This window comes from Gorilla gorilla, chromosome 4 (assembly GCF_029281585.2).
Source record: "Gorilla gorilla gorilla isolate KB3781 chromosome 4, NHGRI_mGorGor1-v2.1_pri, whole genome shotgun sequence".
Classification (NCBI taxonomy): Eukaryota; Metazoa; Chordata; class Mammalia; order Primates; family Hominidae; genus Gorilla; species Gorilla gorilla.
Genome location: NC_073228.2, coordinates 160487295 through 160506466, shown reverse-complemented (window position 1 = coordinate 160506466; position 19172 = coordinate 160487295). Strand labels below are relative to the sequence as shown.

Sequence of the window (19172 nt, the reverse complement as noted above, 5' to 3'; positions counted from 1 at the left end):
ACAGTGAGCCTAGGGTGTACCAAGAAAGATGTCCTTAGGTTAGGAAAAGACATTTAAGCTGAGAGTTGAAAAATAAATAGAATTATCTAGAAAAAAGTAGAGACGAGTGCTTCAAGAAAAGAGAACGGCAACATAAAGGCTCTAAGGCACTCTACAGCAAACAAGAGAAGGGCAGGATGTCTAAAGCCTACGGACAGGGGACAGAGGACTTCTGATTAAACACTGAACTGAACACCTTTGTCTACCTCTGCTCTTTCCTGAAACACTCATACAATGGCTATAAATGGACCCTAAAATGACCCAAACCCGTAAGGATGAAGGGACGAAGGGAGAGAGAAGAAGTAAGAACAGAAGAAACATGTCAACAATGCTTTGGAAGTTGAAAAGCAAGCAACAAATAGTAATTTCCTTGGCAGACGACGGGAAGCTAAAAGCTAAGAGCCTGTGGGTTTGGTGAAGACAGAGCTGTGGGTTGATTCAAGCTGTAAATTCATGGCCAGGCCCAGGAATCAGAGCTACCAGGCACCTCTGTGGCTGGGAGCATCTGGTGGGGCTGCACTCAGGAAGATTTGTTTAGGTCTCTGTGGGAAACCATAAGACCCCTAGAGACTGTTTCTTCACTATGTACATCCTGGCAACCAGACCACCCTCACTGTTTAAGACTTGAGGTTAACTCTGGAATCTGTGATACCAGGACAGCTGAGGGTAGCAGTGCTGGACTAAAAATGGAATTACATGAAAACTTACATATTTAAGAGTGAAACCTCCAACACTCCAATATGAACAATATTGACAACCAGATGTATCCCAAGCAAGGGATTAGGATTTCTCTCTGGGGAAAATGACCAGCCCAAGAGAAAATACCTACAGATTCTGACATTTGGGGTCGGATATACTTTGGATATTTATCCTTTTCAAATTTATATTAAAATGTGGCTCCCAGTGATGGAGGCAGGGCCTAGAGGAGGTGTTTGGGTCATGGGGGCAGGTCCCTAATAAATAAACTCTACTGTGCCTTCACAGTGGAGTTCTCACTCTATTATTTCACATGGGAGCTGGTTGTTTTAAAGAGCCCAGCATCTCTTTCTTATTCCCTTTCTCTTGCCATGTGACATGCCGGCTCCTCTTGTCTTCTGCCACAGGTAAAAGCTTCCTGAGGCTTCACAGGAAGCCTAGCAGATGCCAGTGCCATGCTTCTTACACAGCATGTGGAACTGTGAGCCAAATGACCCTCTTTTCTTTATAAATTACTCAATCTCAGGTATTCCTTTATGACAATGCAAAATGCACTGACACAAAGCATCCACCTAAAAATCCCAGCTCATGCTTCTACCTAGAAGCCTGCCACCCAATAAATCCCATCTATGTACACAAAACTTTCCAGCAGACTCTTACTGCTTCATTCTTAAAAATGAATAGGGCCAGGCACAGTGGCTCATGCCTGTAATCCCAGCACTTTGGGAGACCGAGGTGGGTGGATCACCTGAGGTCCAGAGTTCGAGACCAGCCTGACCAACATGGTGAAACCCCTTCTCTCCTAAAAAATACAAAAATTAGCCAGGTGTGGGGGTGTGAGCTTGTAATCACAGCTACTCAGGAGGCTGAGGCAGGAGAATCACTTGAACCCAGGAGGCAGAGGTTGCAGTGAGCCAAAATTGAGTCACTGCACTCCAGCCTGGGTGACAGAGCGAGACTCTGTCTCAAAAAAAAAAAAAAAAAAAAAGAATCAATAGATATCCATGAATCACCAACCATTTGATAAAGCTTCAATTGGAAAGCCAGAGACCTGAATTTTTCTTTCTTTCTTTCTTTTTTTTTTAATGTGGAAAACAGAAGAAACTTGAGAGAAACTATTATTAATAGACTCAAAAAGAAAAAAGAAGACAGTATCTCTATGAAATTAATACAGGATGCTATAAAAGGAAACCACCATAGTGTAAAGAACATTGGAAATTAAAATATGACAGCAGGAATTACATGCTTAGTGGAAGGAATGGAAAATAGGGAAAGGGCAGAAGAAGAAATACAACTAAGAAAAGGTGAAAGGAGGGGGAAAGGGTAATGGGAGATGACTCGACCAATGGCTAAGATTGTATATGAATGCTATTGCTTTGAAATTTTACCTTCAAGTTAGTGACAGCCACTGAAGGACAGCAAACAAGGAAGGACATCTAGCCCAACATGGCACATGGCCCATGGCCAGGAAATTAGACAGGCTTATCTAGTTTTCCCTGAGATCTGATTGTCTTACTCTCATTCATATTATAGTCTAATAAACCATGGAAAGTTCTGCATTGAGGAAAAAATAAGAACCCCTTTGGCTGATATTTTTCAAAAATGTACTTTCTGGTTCTCAACTTATTTCAGGTCAAAACTGTTGTCAGCTTGTTCCTCTAAACTCCCATTACTCTTTGTTTTGAAAAGGTTATAAGTGGAATAAAACAAGGCTGGCTTCAAGCCAGGATCATGAAAGGGGTAATTAAGCAAGATTTTCTGTCTATACACCCAGCAGGGGCATCCCACTGAGGGGAAAAAAAGGAAGAGTCGAAAGCAACTGCATGTTGCTGAAGAATAACAGAATATACCCCATACACTTTCCATAATAAATGACAGTGGCTGACATTTTAATCAAGTTAAAAACAATAATAAAATCACATTACTCTGTTTGAGGAAGAAAATGGCCACAACTTAGGAATTTCGGGAAATAAACACACTTGCCCATTCTGCTCTAAAAAGCTGAGAGATTATCATCTATTTTTAAAACGTCGTGTCCGTCCTGACCGCATGGATAAAAGCACAATTTTATACCCTCTCATTATGATTTTTATCTATTTGGGTTTTTTCATATTTTAATCCTTTACATTAAAATTAATCTAGATGGTATAATTTTAATTTTTAAGTAAAATCCACTTGTCTGGGAATGATGAGAATGATGTAGTCACATTGCCCCTCTCAAATTCAGGTGAAAACAGGCTGGTCGTGACAGGGACAATCACTGCACATCGCTAATAGCTCCAGCTTTCATAGATGGTCTAGTAATGTCTAGTCATGATTTTGAGAGTGGCTTGTGAAACGTTTTGGTACTCAAGACATTTCCCCCAATACCTACTTAAATTTAAAAGATTAAAAAAAATCTAGGAGTGCTTTTGGGGAGAATGTTTAGAGCATCAGTTATGGACCACAGTTCCAATCAATCCTGGTTCAAGGCCTACAGAGAAATGAAAATCATGAATAGCAGGTGCCTAACAATGGATTCTGAAAGTGTTTCATTTTTCCTTTGATCATATTTGTGCTTCCTACATGATACTGAGGAGAAGAATTACGGCCTTTAAAGCTCAATGAAGTCACATAAGATACTTTACGACTGGCATAATACCCTGTCTTGAAGGCTGGTCATTTGACAAACCATCTTTATCCATGCAAAGCAAATGGCATTTCCTTATTGTCCTTACCTGAATTACTTTTCCTTTCAAACTGCTTATCCTTATGGATTGTGGGGAAAAATTAAATTGAGTTTATTTTGTCAACCTCTCTGTGATCCAAAAGTTTACGTTTATTCTTTAAGATAAATAACCAGTCTTTCAAATTTCCTTTCCTTCTTAAGGACATCATTAACAAGATAGAGGGGAGGGGGCTTATGTGACCTCCTGATGACAAGAATAAGGAAAATTCAGATTCCAGGAAATGTACGTTTAATCAGCATCTGGTGTCTGGCCAACAGTCTGTGCTGAAGTCTGCAGTGGATTTGGTGGGGGGATCTCTGGACCCACTCAGTGCCCACTGACGATCAGCTGCGAATGGTGTGGGTAGACCATGAGGTCTGGGTATGCCTCCCACTCCACCCACAAGCTGGACTATCTACTTTGAACCTTCGGCCGTATTGCAGGATGTCTCTCTAGAGGCCTTCACCACCAGTTGTCCATTAGCATTCCTTGACAGGACTCCATGTGGGCCATTTGACAAACCATTCACCCTTCCTCTAGGAGTTGAAGGAGATTCAAGAGTGCTGACTCAGGCCCCTTTTTCCTCTCCAGCCACGTAACAATCCAGCTGGTATGGGATCACCTTGCAATTGGCCTCCTCTTAGAGTCTCAATTGAAAATATGCAATGACCCTTTGCTTTCGACTTTCCTTAAGCCCTATCTAACTGGCTTCCCTCCTCCATGACTCAGAGGAGAGACATCATCAGGGCATACATTTCACCCCTTGCTTTTCCTATATGTCCCATCTTCTTCCTACACTTCACCAGATAACAGAAGAGATGGGCTTTCAACTTCTTCCTGCTTTCTGAATGAACTTCCCTATGTCCTTGCCTCATTTTCCCCTTTGATGTTATTTGCTGTGTATCCTTCCCTGGTCTCTAATGGAAGAGCTATAATGTATAGAGAAGATGAATAGACAACACATAGGTTTAATTTGTTCAAAATATAATTCCTGTCACATTTGTAAAAGAGTTTTAGATAAATAGATCAAGGGAGAAGATGGAAATGGCTCAAATATTGAAGCATCACTGTTAGTTTGCCCCATTTTTTTGCCTTCTACACTCTAAGAGAACTCTAGAATGAAAAGGCATCCTGGAGAAATACTGGGGATAAGGGAGAAAAATGAAATACGTAGTTAAATTCAAACTATAGTACGATACTAATAGGGAAAAGGGGAAGGAAGAATGTTGGGATACAAGAGGAAAGGAAAGAAAAGGAGAAAAGCAACATAAATATTTGGGTTAACTAGTCTTGAAAGAGAGACAACTGCATGTCAGTTTGAGGAATTCAAACAGGATGACCTTAAAATCAAGAGGATCATATTATGCCTTAGTCTGTGGCTTTTGGACCCTCCTGTTTTCTGGGCAGGTACTACACAACATGCAATGAGGACAGTTGTGATGAAGTCACTTGGGTTTTGGGCAAAATGAAAAAATAGAGGCAACATAATGACACGTTAATATGTTCACATAGTTCAATGGATCTGATTTATGGAACTGTGTGTTATTCTAAGGTTACGTGAACTCTGTTAGTTGAAATATCCTTTCCTATGTGCATGTTGTTAATAGTAAATGTAAGCACAGTAGTTATTTTGTTCTTAATTGAAAGAGAATTTTTGGTTACCATGATTTGATACAAACTTTGTACTGGCTGATGACATTTTAAGCTCTCAGAATTCCTGTCTGAGTTCTTGAGCCCTGATGAAAGACAGCTGCTTGCCTTTTCCTCCAAAAAACTAATATTTGTTGAGGTTATGTTCAGAACTCGTCCTATGTTCTAGGCATTAGGACTAGGAGAGCTTAAGAGACTTGCCCAAATTCACAAAGCGGATAGGCATTTAGGCCAAATTCAAACCCAGGGCAGGATGCCTTCAGAGTACAGACTACTGACCAACATGGATGCTGTTCACAATTCTACTTTGTAAGGCCCTTGAATAACTATGCTGTTATTTGGTCTGCTATAGTTTTCTACTTCTCCTGTAATCACTTCAGTATTTGTGCTTATGACCAAATAATTATTAATCCTATAAATGCAAAACAAAACTAAAAACTTTAAGTACATGGATTGCTGGGGTGTGTGGGGAAAGGGAGAGAAGTAGAGAGGAAGACAATTACAGAACATGTTTGCAAACTGTTCAAAAGGGAGAAAATTTAGGGATTTCTTCCACAATGGTATCAGTCATACTGCCCCACATACCATGTGCCCACAGATAAGAAGCTCAATATACACTCCTCCTTGTGTCTGTCTGTCTCTCTGTCTCTTTGTATGTGTCTTTCTCACTTTCAATATATATGTTTATACAGAATGAGGATCCTTTATCTGAAATAAGGGACCAGAAGTGTTTTGAATTATGGATTTTTCCAGATTTTGAAATACCTGCATTACAGGTTGAGCATCCCAAATCTGAAAATCTGAAATTTGAAATGCTCCAATGAGTATTTCCTTTGAGCTTTATGTCAGTCCTCAAAAAGTTTTCAATTTTAAAGCATTTTGGATTTTGGATTTTTGGATTTGGGACACCCACCCTGCATGGTTTTTTAATTTTAATTTTTATTTATTATTGGTTTTTGAGGCAAAGTCACTCTGTCACCCAGGCTGGGGTGCAATGGCATGATCTCAACTCACTGCAACCTCCGCCTCCTAGTTCAAGTGATTCTCCTGCCTCAGCCTCCCAACTAGCTGGGATTACCGGCATGCACCACCACACCCAGCTAATTTTTGTATTTTTAGTAGAGATGGGGTTTCACCATGGTGGCCAGGCTGATCTGGAACTCCTGAGCTCAGGTGATCCTCCTGCCTCAGCCTCCCAAAGTGCTGGGATCACAGGCATGAGCCACCCCACACCTGGCCTCAACCTGTATGTTTTTAATGAGAACACATGGACACAGCAAGGGGAACATCACACTCCGGGGACTACTGTGGGGTGGGGGGAGCGGGGAGGGATAGCATTAGGAGATATACCTAATGCTAAATGACCAGTTAATGGGTGCAGCACACCAACATGGCACATGTATACATATGTAACAAACCTGCACATTGTGCACATGTACCCTAAAACTTAATGTATAATAATAATAAAATAAAATAAAAGAGAGAGGAAAAAAAAAGTCAGACTATTTATCCAATATTTTGGTACTGTAACTGTCAGTGGTGTGGGGAGAATTACCAAGCCTCTAATTAATTCACCCCTAAGGCTCTAATAGACTGTTTTGATAGTTTAAATTTATAAATCACAGAGAGCCTATAAATATTTAGTTGGCTATAGACATCCTAACATAAAATTAAAGAAATAAATTCATTTTTGTCAACTTGTGCAAGCCTTGTCTAATCCTTGTTTCCCAATGATAAACACAGACTTTAAATCTCACACGATCCCAAAGGAGTTCAGATTTAGTATGTTTCTATTAAAACAAAACAAAACAACAACAACAAAAAGAAACCCTACAGGATGTTCAAGTGCATAATAGTGGGAGTAATAGATGTATCTTAGAATCTTTCTGCTTTGTCATTAAACCCTGGTAGCATGGGGAAAAATAAACAGTAGCAGAGTAATACCTTATTTATTTCAAGCTCTTTTCAATAGATTTGAGATTAGTGAAATTTTTAGTTCTAAATTAAGTAGTGCACTGATTTTTAAAATTTATAACAATCTTTAAAGTTTCCTGCAACCATATCTGAAATTGCCATCATACAATTTTTTAAAGAATACAATTGTTATGAGGAAAATTACATTACAAAAATCAACTTTTGTAAATACCCAGTAACATTTGGAGGAGTTACAGAAATACGTTGTGCTGTTTGTTCCCATGCTAAATGGCCCCAGAGAACCATTCCTTTTGAATTCTAAGACCTATTTGTTGGTTTTTTACCTTTTCTCTCTTCTCTCTTCTTTCAATCAAAACGCCATCTCCTTTGGGCAACTTTACCTAAACGCTTCTAAGTAGATTTTGTAATTCTCCATTATTCTCTGGCTTCGTTCATATCTCCATATTAATTATCACACGGTATTGTATTGGGCGGTGACATTTCTGTTGTATTCCCTTTAACTATCAATTATTTGAGTTTTCATTTTATCTCTGCATTCCAAGTGGGTTTTTAAAAATTACTTTATGTAAATAATTGTATGTAACGTAAGAGCACATCAGCATATTAGCTGAGTGTGAACATGAAGAATTCTTTTATAAAGACATTTTGACTTGATATTTCATGGTTCCCTCCAAGCTTTGGGTAGTCTATATAACTTTCTCTCTTTTTTAACATTTGCTGTGGCATGTACCTGAGAAAGAAGATTTTACAGTCTACTTCCTATTCTCGTAGGATCAGAATCCTACAAGGAAACTTTACAGTTGAAAGGAATCTTTAGAGCAAGGAAGGCATTCAAAGGAAGCCTCTGTTCCGATGGAAAATACATATGCAAAACTGAATGGCCTATTTCCTGTTTCAGATCATGAACAGCCTGAGATCAGTGATTTTTCCATTTGTCTTTATATAGACTTCAGGAGGGAAAAAAAACAGTGAATAAGTGAACATTTAAGATATTCGTAGTTTAAGATCATGAATTTATTAAAATACGATTTCAATTCAAGATGAATTTTTCTTATTTCAAAGGATGGTTACAGTGCCTGGTATAATTTCAAGTATAGTCTGGAATCCAGAACAAAGTGTCTTTACTTCAGAATTACCCTGCAGGAATAAAGTCAATAAACATTACTTGAGATGGATGTTTGGCACAGACCTTTGTAACACTCATTATTTGTCTGGAGAAAAGCATTTTGTTTTTTTGAAAATTTGAGCTCAACTCTGGATTATTTACAAACATCTTAACCAAAGACTGCAAATACAGTAAATATAGTAACTCTGAAAACAAACAAAAAAAAGGCAATGAACCAAAACTGTAGCAAAGAGGAAGCTACCTCTCCTTTAACTGACATCTTCTAGGAAGAAATGCCAGAGGCCTTAAATCTGGTTTTCGTTAACAAACAAGCAAACAACAACAAAATAAGAACAAACAGAAAACCTCTAGCAGCCAAGACAGAGGTTTGAGGAAAACAAATGTTACTCAATGGAGAAGCGTTTTAAAATAGATGTAATTTTCTCACGTTTGATTAGGTAAGGAACATGTATATTTAAGTTTCTGCATGTCTATTTTAAAAGACAGTCTGTGTCTAAATAAGTTGTGGTCTTTTGAATCCATTTGTTTTCCATTATTGACAAGTAAGACCAAGAAAATCTGGGTATAGAATACTAAAGAAAAAAAAACCCTCAATAAAAACATTCCAACTCAACTGCAGTGAGAATTTTAAAGATCTATAAATTCACCTCTTAACAAATAGCTTTTCTGTTAAAGTCCTTTTTACATATTTTTAAATCTATAAGTTATTCAGGTGATTTCATTCCTTGAAATAAATCTCATGTAAAGCATGATATTATAGGACTACAATGTTAATTTCTTAGTTGTGGTAACTATACCACAGATATGTAAGATGTTAACTTTGGAGAAAACTAGGTGAAGGCAGATGACAATTATCTGTATAAATTTTATAACTCTTTTTTAACTTTAAAATTATTTTGAAACCAAGAGTCAAAATAATATAACAGGATTAGCTGTTTAGAGCTAGAAGTGCCCTGCCTTTTCACAGACAGCAGGGCTCCACAATTAGCTCAAGGCCACATAGGGATATTAGGACCCAGAAACTAATACCTCAAAATATGACACCCTGGCTTGCTATTTTAAATTTAAGGCCTTTGGAGACCAGCAGAGAGTCTGGAAGAAGCTATTTTCTGAAGTTCCCTTATCTGCCTAAAGTTTGGACCCCCCCAAAGGAAAGAAAAAAACAATTACCATTGATTCCTTCCCTGAGTTTTTATTAATGACTCATACTGAAGGAAGAAAGACCTAAGTATGGCAACACACCTGGACCAATTTCTGTCACAAACCACTGTTTTCTCTTTCAGCCCCATTCAGTATTCCAAAGAGAATCGTTTGGCAGACATTATCTGCTCTGCAGGCCCAACAAACTTTGTCCCAGACCATTCTATGTTCCCCAGGTCCATTTATTTTGCCCTAAAATCATTTACTACTCCCCAAGTGCTACATTTTCCTCATCTCCCCTCCCCTGTGAAGAAAGGCATATAAGCATCTGTACCTCATTGGGTTATTGGGTAATTGTTCTCCTACAATCCCCCTGTGCTATACATATTAAAGTAAAATTTTTATTATGCCTTTTCTGCCATCAATCTGCCTGCTGTCAGTTGATTTTTAGTGAATCTGCAGATAGTGAAAGGGAAGCTTTCCCTTGGCCCCTACAGTGGGTTGGCATTAGGCGCCCAACTCTTAGCACAGTGCTCTTTTCCTTCCATTTTGCTACCACTGAAGAACGGACCACTTTTGCTTCACCTGAAGAGTCTGTCTAGCTCTGTTTGCTAGTACAAGTCCAGGAACCTCACTTAAATTACTCTATTTTCTTAAATCTAGAAGACATAGCAGTGTGAATGTGGCCAAGTAAGACTGGCCCAGTGCTAAAGTCAGAGACCAGAAGAGTCAGTCACCAAGTTCATTAACAATTTACACAATATCCAAGGTCAATAGCAATCAATAGCATGGAGTAATATGTGGCACCATGAAGTGACAAATATAAAACATTCACAGACACACTGGTCTGGGCTAATCTATCAATAATTGGTCATCTTTTCAATTGGTCAGAGATACTCCTATAAAACACCATTTTAAAAAATTTCAAAAGGATGAAGGAGGTAAATTATGACATTCTAGGTCCCTCACTCAGTCCAGGCTACCACAGTTTGAACAACAGGGGCACCAAAAAAAAAAAAAAAAAAAGCAAGCTTTAGAATTACATAAGAAAATATTTTTATGTTTTCATGACAAAGGTGACATTACAAGCTACCCCACAGAAATACAAAAGATCCTCAAAGACTATTATGAACACTTCTATGCACACAAACTAGGAAATCTAGAGGAAATGGATAAATTCATGGAAATACACAAGCTCCCAAGGTTGAATCAGGAAGAAGTTGAAACCCCGAACAGAGTGAATATCAAGTTCTGAAACTGAATCAGTAATAAAAACCTATTAACAAAAAAAGCCCCAGGCCAGATGGATTCACAGCCAAATTCTACCAGATGTACAAAGAAGAGCTGTTACCAATTCTACTGAAATTATTCCAAAAAACCGAGGAGGAAGGACTCCTCCTTAATTTGTTCTAGGAAGCCAGCATCACCCGAATATCAAAACCTCACAAAGACAAAACAAAAAAGAAATCTGCAGGTTAATATCCCTGATGAACACACATGCAAAAATCCTCAAAAAAATACTAGCAGACAAAATCCCACAGCACATCAAAAAGTTAATTTACCATGATTAAATAGCCTTTATTCCTAGGATGCAAGGATAGTTCAACATACGAAAATCAATAAATGTGATCCATCGTATAAACAGAATGAAAAACAAAAACCATATGATCATCTCAAGAGATATAGAAAAAGCATTCAATAAAATCCAACATCCCTGTATGAGAAAAATCCTCAAAAAAAAAAAAACCCAAAAAACTAGGCATCAAAAGAACATACCCCCAAAAAATAAGAGCCATCTGAGACAAACACACAGCCAACATCATACTGAATGGGCAAAAGCTGGAAACATTCCCCTCAAGAAGTGGAATGAGGCAAGGATGCCTACTTTTATCACTTCTATTCAACACAGTACTGAAGTCTTTGCCAGAGCAATCAGGCAAGAGAAATAAATAAAAAGAAAAGAAGTCAAATTATCTCTCTTGGTTAACAATATGATTCTGTGTATGTGTGTGTGTATGTGTGCATATGAGAGAGAGAGAAAGATAGGGTCCTGCTCTGCTACCAGGCTAGAGAGCAGTGGTGTGATCACAGCTAACTGCAACCTCAAATTCCTGGGCTCAAGCCATCCTCATGCCTTAGCATCCCAAGCAGCTGGGACGATAGACATGCATCACTACCACATCTGGCTATTAAATTTTTTTTTCTTTTGGTAGAGACAGGGTTTCACTATGTTGCCCAGGCTTGTCTCAGACTCCTGGGCTCAAGTGATCCTCCAGCCTTGGCCTCCCAAAACATTGGGATTACAGGTGTAAGCCACCACACCCAGTCCAACAATATGATTCTATAGCTAGAAAACCCTAAAGACTCTACCAAAAGGCTCCTAGGACTGAAATGACTTCAATAAAGATAAATAAAATCATTGTACAAAAATCAATAGCATTTCTATACACGAGTAATATTCATGCTGAGAGCCAAACCAAGAAAGCAAACCCACACAAAAAATAAAATAACTAGGAATACATCTAACCAAGGAAGAAGATCTCTACAAGGAGAACTATAAAACACAACTGAAACAAATCATAGTTGACACAACAAATGGGAAAACATTCCATGCTCATGGAATCAATCAATGAAAGAATCAATATTGTTAAAATGGTCTTACTGCCCAATGTAATCTAAAAACTACCAATGTTATTTTTTCACAGAATTAGAAAAAAAAATTCTAAAATTCATAGGGAACCAAAAAAGAGCCCAAAGCAATCCTAAGCAAAAAGAAAAACTCCAGAGCTATCACATTACTCAGCTTCAAAGTGTACTTTAAGGCTACAGTAACTAAAACAGCATGGGATTCATAGAGAAATAGACATGTAGACCAATGGAACAGAATAGAGAAACCAGAGATAGTCTCATACCTATAGCTATTTAATCTTTGACAAAGTCAACAAAAATAAGCACGTGGAAAGGATTCCCTATTCAATAAATGATGCTGGGATATCTGGCTAATCACACGCAGAAGAATAAAACTGGACTCCTACCTTTCCCTATATTTAAGAATTAACTAAAGATGAATTAAATATTTAAATAGAAGACCTCAAACTATAAGAATTCTAGATGAAAACCTCAGAAATACTATTCTGGACATAGGCCTTGGGAAAGAGTTTATGACTAAGTCGTCAAAAGCAATTGCATCAAAACCAAAAATCGACAAGAGGGACCTCCTTAAACTAAAGAGGTTCTGCACAGCAAAAGAAACTATCAACAGGATAAACAGTCTACAAAATGGAAGAAAATATTATCTAACTATGCACCCAACAAAGGTCTAATATCTGACAAAGATATATTATCTATAAGGAACTTAATTCAACAAGCAAAAAACAACCCCATTAAAAAGTGGGCAAAAGAAATAAAAGGATACTTCTCAAAAGAAGGCATACACATGGCCAAAAAACATGAAAAATGCTGCACACCACAAATCAAAATCACAATGAGATACTATCTCACATCAGTCAGAATGACTATTATTAAAAAGTCAAGAAACAACAGATGCTGGTGAGACTGTGGAGTAAAGGAACACTTATACACTGCTGGTGGGAATGTAAATTAGTTCAGCCATTATTTGGAGAAGTCTCAAAGAACTGACAACGCAATTACCAACTGACCCAGCAATCCCATTACTGGGTATATACCCAAAGGGAAATAAATTGTTCTATCAAAATGACATAGGCACTTGTATATTCATTGCAATATATAACACTAAGACACAAAAATCAACCTAGGTGTCTGTCAATGATGGATTGGAGAAAGAAAATGTGGTACATATATACCATAGAACACTACAAAGCCATAAAAAAAATAACAAAATCATGTCCTCTGCAGCAACATGAATATAACTGAAGGCCATTATCTTAAACAAGTTAACACAGGAACAGAAAACCAAATACTGCACATTTTCACTAATAAGTGGGAGCTGAGCACTGGATACACATGAATATGAAGATGGGAACAAAAGACACTGAGGGACTAGTAGATGAGGAGAGAGAAAAGGCAAAGGGCTGGAAAACTACCTATTGGGTATTACTCTTACTACCTGGGTGACGGATCATTCGTACTCCAAACCTCAGCATCATGCAATACACTCATGTAACAAACCTGCGTGTGTATCCCTGAATCTAAAATGAAAGTTGAAATTATTAAAAAAAATTCATGCTTTCTAGCCTCTGTGGGACATACCTATAACTTTTGAAGAAGCACAGTAAATAAACCAACTACACAAAATATGTATTTATTTTGTTGCACTGGACTTAGGAGATTTACTTGTAAGTCGTGGAGGTTTAACTTTTTAAAGGTAAGTTTCAGGGTTGTTTATAAGTTGTGTAACAAACACTACGATTATGTCTCAGCATAACATGTGCAAATACTCTGCTCCATGTTCTTTAGGCTATGCATCTCTAGAGTGGGCTAATGCTTGGAGAGTTGTCTTTTTGTTTCATTGGTTTGGGTTGGGTTTGTTTTTAAGTACAGAAGATTTACTTTACTGCTTAAAGCCAAGACAGCCTAACTCCTTTCCTCTTGTATTTCCCAAATCTCCCAGGTAATGAAAAGCTTTGTTCCATAGAAAAAATATCTGTACTGTATTTAGAGTCCTGCTTTTTTAAAAAAAAATTACTATTATACTTTAAATTTTAGGGTACATGTGCACAACGTGCAGGTTTGTTACATATGTATACATGTGCCATGTTGGTGTGCTGCACCCACTAACTCGTCATTTAACATTAGGTATATCTCCTAATGCTATCCCTCCCCTCTCCCCCCACCCCACAACAGGCCCCGGTGTGTGATGTTCCCCTTCCTGTGTCCATGTGTTCTCATTCTTCAATTCCCACCTATGAGTGAGAACATGTGGTGTTTGGTTTTTTGACCTTGTGATAGTTTGCTGAGAATGATGGTTTCCAGTTTCATCCATGTCCCTACAAAGGACATGAACTCATCATTTTTTATGGCTGCATAGTATTCCATGGTGTATATGTACCACATTTTCTTAATCCAGTCTATCATTGTTGGACACTTGGCTTGGTTCCAAGTCTTTGCTATTATGAATAGTGCTGCAATAAATACACGTGTGCATGTGTCTTTATAGCAGCATGATTTATAATCCTTTGGGTATATACCCAGTAATGGGATGGCTGGGTCAAATGGTATTTCTAGTTCTAGATCCCTGAGGAATCGCCACACTGACTTCCACAATGGTTGAAATAGCTTACAATCCCACCAACAGTGTAAAAGTGTTCCTATTTCTCCACATCCTCTCCAGCACCTGTTGTTTCCTGACTTTTTAATGATCGCCACTCTAACTGGTGTGAGATGGTATCTCATTGTGGTTTTGATTTGCATTTCTCTGATGGCCAGTGCTGATGAGCACTTTTTCATGTGTCTTCTGGCTGCATAAATTTCTTCTTTTGAGAATTATCTGTTCATATCCTTTGCCCACTTGTTGATGGGAGTCCTGCTTCTTTTAGACAGCACTTTTTCTTGGGGCTAATCATCACTAATTACTGACTAGTTCTGTAAGAAACCTGCTTCTACAGAGGACTGTGAAAAGAAAGGGAACCAGGCCACTCATTAGCTTGTCTCAAAAGACCTCTTCCATCACAGACACGAGGGTTCACTGCACTCTCAGGCAATAACTCTTTCTCATAGAATCCTAAAAAGCAGGTTTTCTCAGACGTATTTGCTTAAAAGATTCTAGCTTCAGTACCTTATATGAAACATAGGAACTAGCTAACAGAAAATCAGGTAAGTTCAGGCATGTGGAAGCTCTGCTGAAGATAGTTATGCTAGTAAAAAGTAGAACCTTGTGGTGTGATGTGTAATCTTAAAAATACAGCCCATTCTATGTGGGATTTTGTTATGAAAAGATTCTCATTCTCCACCAACTATCCTCTTCCTTTGGCCCAATTTATTTCCTTACAGCCATCCAGACTTATAGGCTTTGCAAAAAATGCTATGGGTTTTATAATGAGGTGATACATTTTCCACTTACTGAGAATGTGTTTCTGTTAAAAGAAACACTAGCTCCAATATGGCTCTTGCTTTTTAAGCAAAGCATAGATCTTCAGATTGCATCAGGAAAGAGTAGATATGATTTGTGCAATGCAAGTACATGTGCCTGTTGATGTCTATCATGAAACAGTTATTCAGTGCCATATATGGCGATTTATGATTGCTTTTAGGTAAAAGAACTACCAGAAATGAAAAAGAAAGCCAGTATTCACTGAATTCATCACAGTTATGATGAATAACTTGAAGCAATAGAAAGAATAGTTCTATTTGTTTCAACATACTATTTTAAATACATTTTGGGGGGAGGGACAGGGGCATGGTTGTTTGGTGGCTGGAATGGTTTTCAGGCTCTCTCTCTGTCTGTCTGTTTATCCATCTATCTGTTCTTTTGTGTTTTCCTTAGTTGCTGGTGGTGAGTCCATAGCATCTCAGAGTCATCCTCTGCTAAGGCAGCACATTTATGAATATTTGAAGATTAACATCAGCACCTGGAACATCTGCAGAAGGGGGTTCTTTCTAGTACCATACCACCCCAAGTAACAGAGAGCTTGTTGCATAATAAGACATCTGTATTGTATTTAGACTTCATCTTCTTTTAGATATCATTTTTCTTTGGGCTGATCAGCACCAATTACCAACTAGTTCTCTAACTGGATAGGTTTTGGGTACCACAAAATACAGCAGATAACAAACATTCCAAATGAATGAATCTAGATTTCACAAAGTGGGCAACCTTTTACCCCACCCAGATCCTCAATTTTAAGTTCTCAGAGAAAATTTTCTTTTGGTTGTAGCTTATCTTCTGGTTCTCTCCAACCTCTTTCAATTTATGTATTCATGCTGTGACACTTATTATTTATTCAGAATGAATCACTGGCCAGTTGCACAGAGCAAGGCAATAGCCATTAATCAATGCAAACCGAAGTCAGAAGTTTACCTTAGTTCCTTGAAGGGATCTGCCCTGACATTAGGTGTTTCTATAGATTTAGGGAACACTGTGCCCTCCGCTCCTGTAAACAAAACAGAAAAGCAAACAGAGATTGGAGATACTGGAGTCATCTATAGGTACAATCAGCACACTGATTGGAGCTAAATGCAACGAATCCATTATACAACACAATACCCACATATTTTTCCACTGGCTTTAGAGCTCCATGATAGGAAAGCATTGAATCACTCATGCAAACAGCCTTTGAAAAAACAAGGAACTTCTTTTGAAAGCATTCTTTCTGAGATCAGAGTGAGGCCATGAGGCAAATTCCATCTCGGCTTCAGAAAGGAAAAGATGCCTAGAAATGGTAAGGTCTGACTCTTGTCTCTCAGAAACTATTAATAGCCACCCAACTGGAAATGTTTTGAAAAACAGCAACCAAATCTCTCTTATTGCAATGCATGGCACAAATCACATAACACATATGACATCTACGCAGGGGGTTAGATGGTAGAACAGTGAAGTATTTGCCTAATGACTAGCAAAAGTTTTTCAGTAAATAAAGTTCTACATTATTATCTTGAAAAGTTAAGCAAAATAGAACACTATAAGAGATCATTTGAAGTTCAGAGCTTTTACACTTTGAGTATTAACATTGATCCCAAACCCAATCTAGATATTTAGCTCTTGACTGTGCTATAAGCTTTTATCTTTACAACTTGTCAACACCAGTCGAAACTTTGCAGCCATAAAGATAGCAATTATCTGATTTGTCTGCTCCCAAAGTGTTTTCAAATCATTTAAGCCTCAGTTTATCACAGACAATTGCACAAGATATTAGTTTTTCAATTAAACTTAGCTGAGGCAGTATCCTGTACTTTGAAGTAAAGGTGTTTCTTTTTAATACATTTGGTGCACTTTGATGCTGTAAGGAGGGGAGAATATCTTACTTCCATGTGTGAATTTTTATAATCCTCTTACATTGTTATAACGTCTAGAAATGCTCCATTATATTCAACAAAGAACATGCTTTTGAATGGTGTGGTGTTCTGTCAACCAGATCTTAAGCTCTGTGTAGGCAGGGACAAGGTCTTATATGGGAATATAGCCAGGTTGACTTTAGGTTCCGAAGGCTTCTACTAGACTCATTTCCAAATGGTACTGATGCTTCTATGGGAGTATTAAATTATTGCTTTCTCAATGCCAGGCTAAGCTGGTGCCCACTGAATGGCAAGCCAGCAAAATCTAGGGAGATAGGTTCTGACAGGCAGCGGTGGCAAATGATTGACAGGCTTTGGATGTAGAAAGGAAGTGAAGAACAAGATGCTCATGCTCCCTCAGCTCCCACTCACTCAGCTCCCATTGTCCAACCAAATACCCTTTGATTATGTTCTTGCTGGGCTTTGGCCAGTGGGGGTCCATATGTTCCACATACTGGAGGACAAACTCATTGATAAGACTTCTTAGGGGAAGATTTCAAAGCCACTCATTAGCTGAGTGACCTTGGGCACGAAGTTCAACCTCTGTGATATTCAGTTTCCCTCGCTCAAAAGAAAGTGTGTTGATAGTACCTTTATCTCCCAGGAGTCTTGGAAGGCTGAATGACATCTCTGGCACAAAGCAATCAGCAGTAATATTATATAATGTTTATGATTCTTATTCATCCTTCTTATCCAGATCTTCCACGACTCTTTCAAAAATAACATTTTTAAAGCATTTTCTATGAACTAGAAACTGTACTGGACATTCTAGTTTTTCATTTGATCACCAGAATAACCCTATGAAGTGAAGACTATTAGTATCTTTGAGGCTCAGGGAAGTCAGGAAATTTTTCCTATGGTCACACAACTAGGTGGAAGTGAGAGGGGTGACTGAGTAAGGGGTCGGAGGGGTGGGATTTGAACTCTAATCTTTCTGTTCTAAAACTGATGCCTTTGATCACTCCTCTAGACTATCTCCCTTAGCAGATTAAGTCCCTCCTTTACATGCTCATCTTTTTATGAGATATGAGCAAATATCAATGTTTATACCATTCAGTAATGCTTGCTAAATCCTCAATCACCTTTCTTCTCAAAACAATTCACATCTATAATGAGATGAGATATTAATACTCTTCAAAAAGGCCATTTCTTTCCAAGTGCTATCAGGTTTCTGATTTTCACACCATTGTTTACTTTCCCAGAAGCTCCAGAGTAGACAAACATCCTTCAGGATGAATTTCCCCATCCCATCCTCTCTCTGTTTTCTCAGATAATGAATTATTCTCAACTTTATTATTTCAAAAAGGTTTCTATTAAAACCATACCTACTGATTCCCTCTTTTGACACAATATAATTTACTGGCAATAAATGTTCATAAACAGTTTGAGTGAAAAATCCATAAAGCCATTTCAGCTTTATTTTAAGTTCCATTTAATGTCTCTCAAAAATGATTTCATCAATGTGTTTCCATTAGCTGGTTCTCTGCCCAATAACTGAATTCCATACAATCAATCAGGAACTTATAAAGCATGTGACAGGATCTATCTAAAGTGTTCTGAATCACCATAAAGATGAGCTCAATGGCTCTTTTCCCTCCTAGCACAGATAGGGAGTAAACTTGTAAAAAAAAAAAAAAATCTCAAATGCACTCCACTGCCATAAGTAATAAAAAACCAGCTTCTCCTCTCCAGAAAGGATATTCAACTCCAGATCTCAGTTTTGTCATACTTTTGACTCAGTGTCCCAGATGTCAAGAGACCTGAAATCTAGTCCTATCTCTATGGTCTTAGGCAAGTCAGATAAAAATCTCTGGTTTTGGGTTTCCCCAATTATTAAATGAGGGATAAGCATCAGAGTTAAACTGTTAACCCCAAATCTAAAATTTTATAAGGTGTACAATCTTATC

General features: G+C 38.0%; 1 protein-coding gene across 3 annotated transcripts in view; it reads right to left on the bottom strand.

The window, feature by feature from the left end:
* The window catches only part of SGCD (sarcoglycan delta), a 1041370-nt gene that overhangs the window by 95001 nt on the left and 927197 nt on the right, over positions 1–19172 (bottom strand). For all 3 annotated transcript variants that reach the window (XM_055387285.2, XM_055387286.2, XM_004042887.5), the window contains one exon: positions 16292–16364. In XM_055387285.2, the coding sequence (XP_055243260.1) occupies positions 16292–16364 (73 nt within the window). The remainder of the gene's footprint in view (positions 1–16291; positions 16365–19172) is intronic.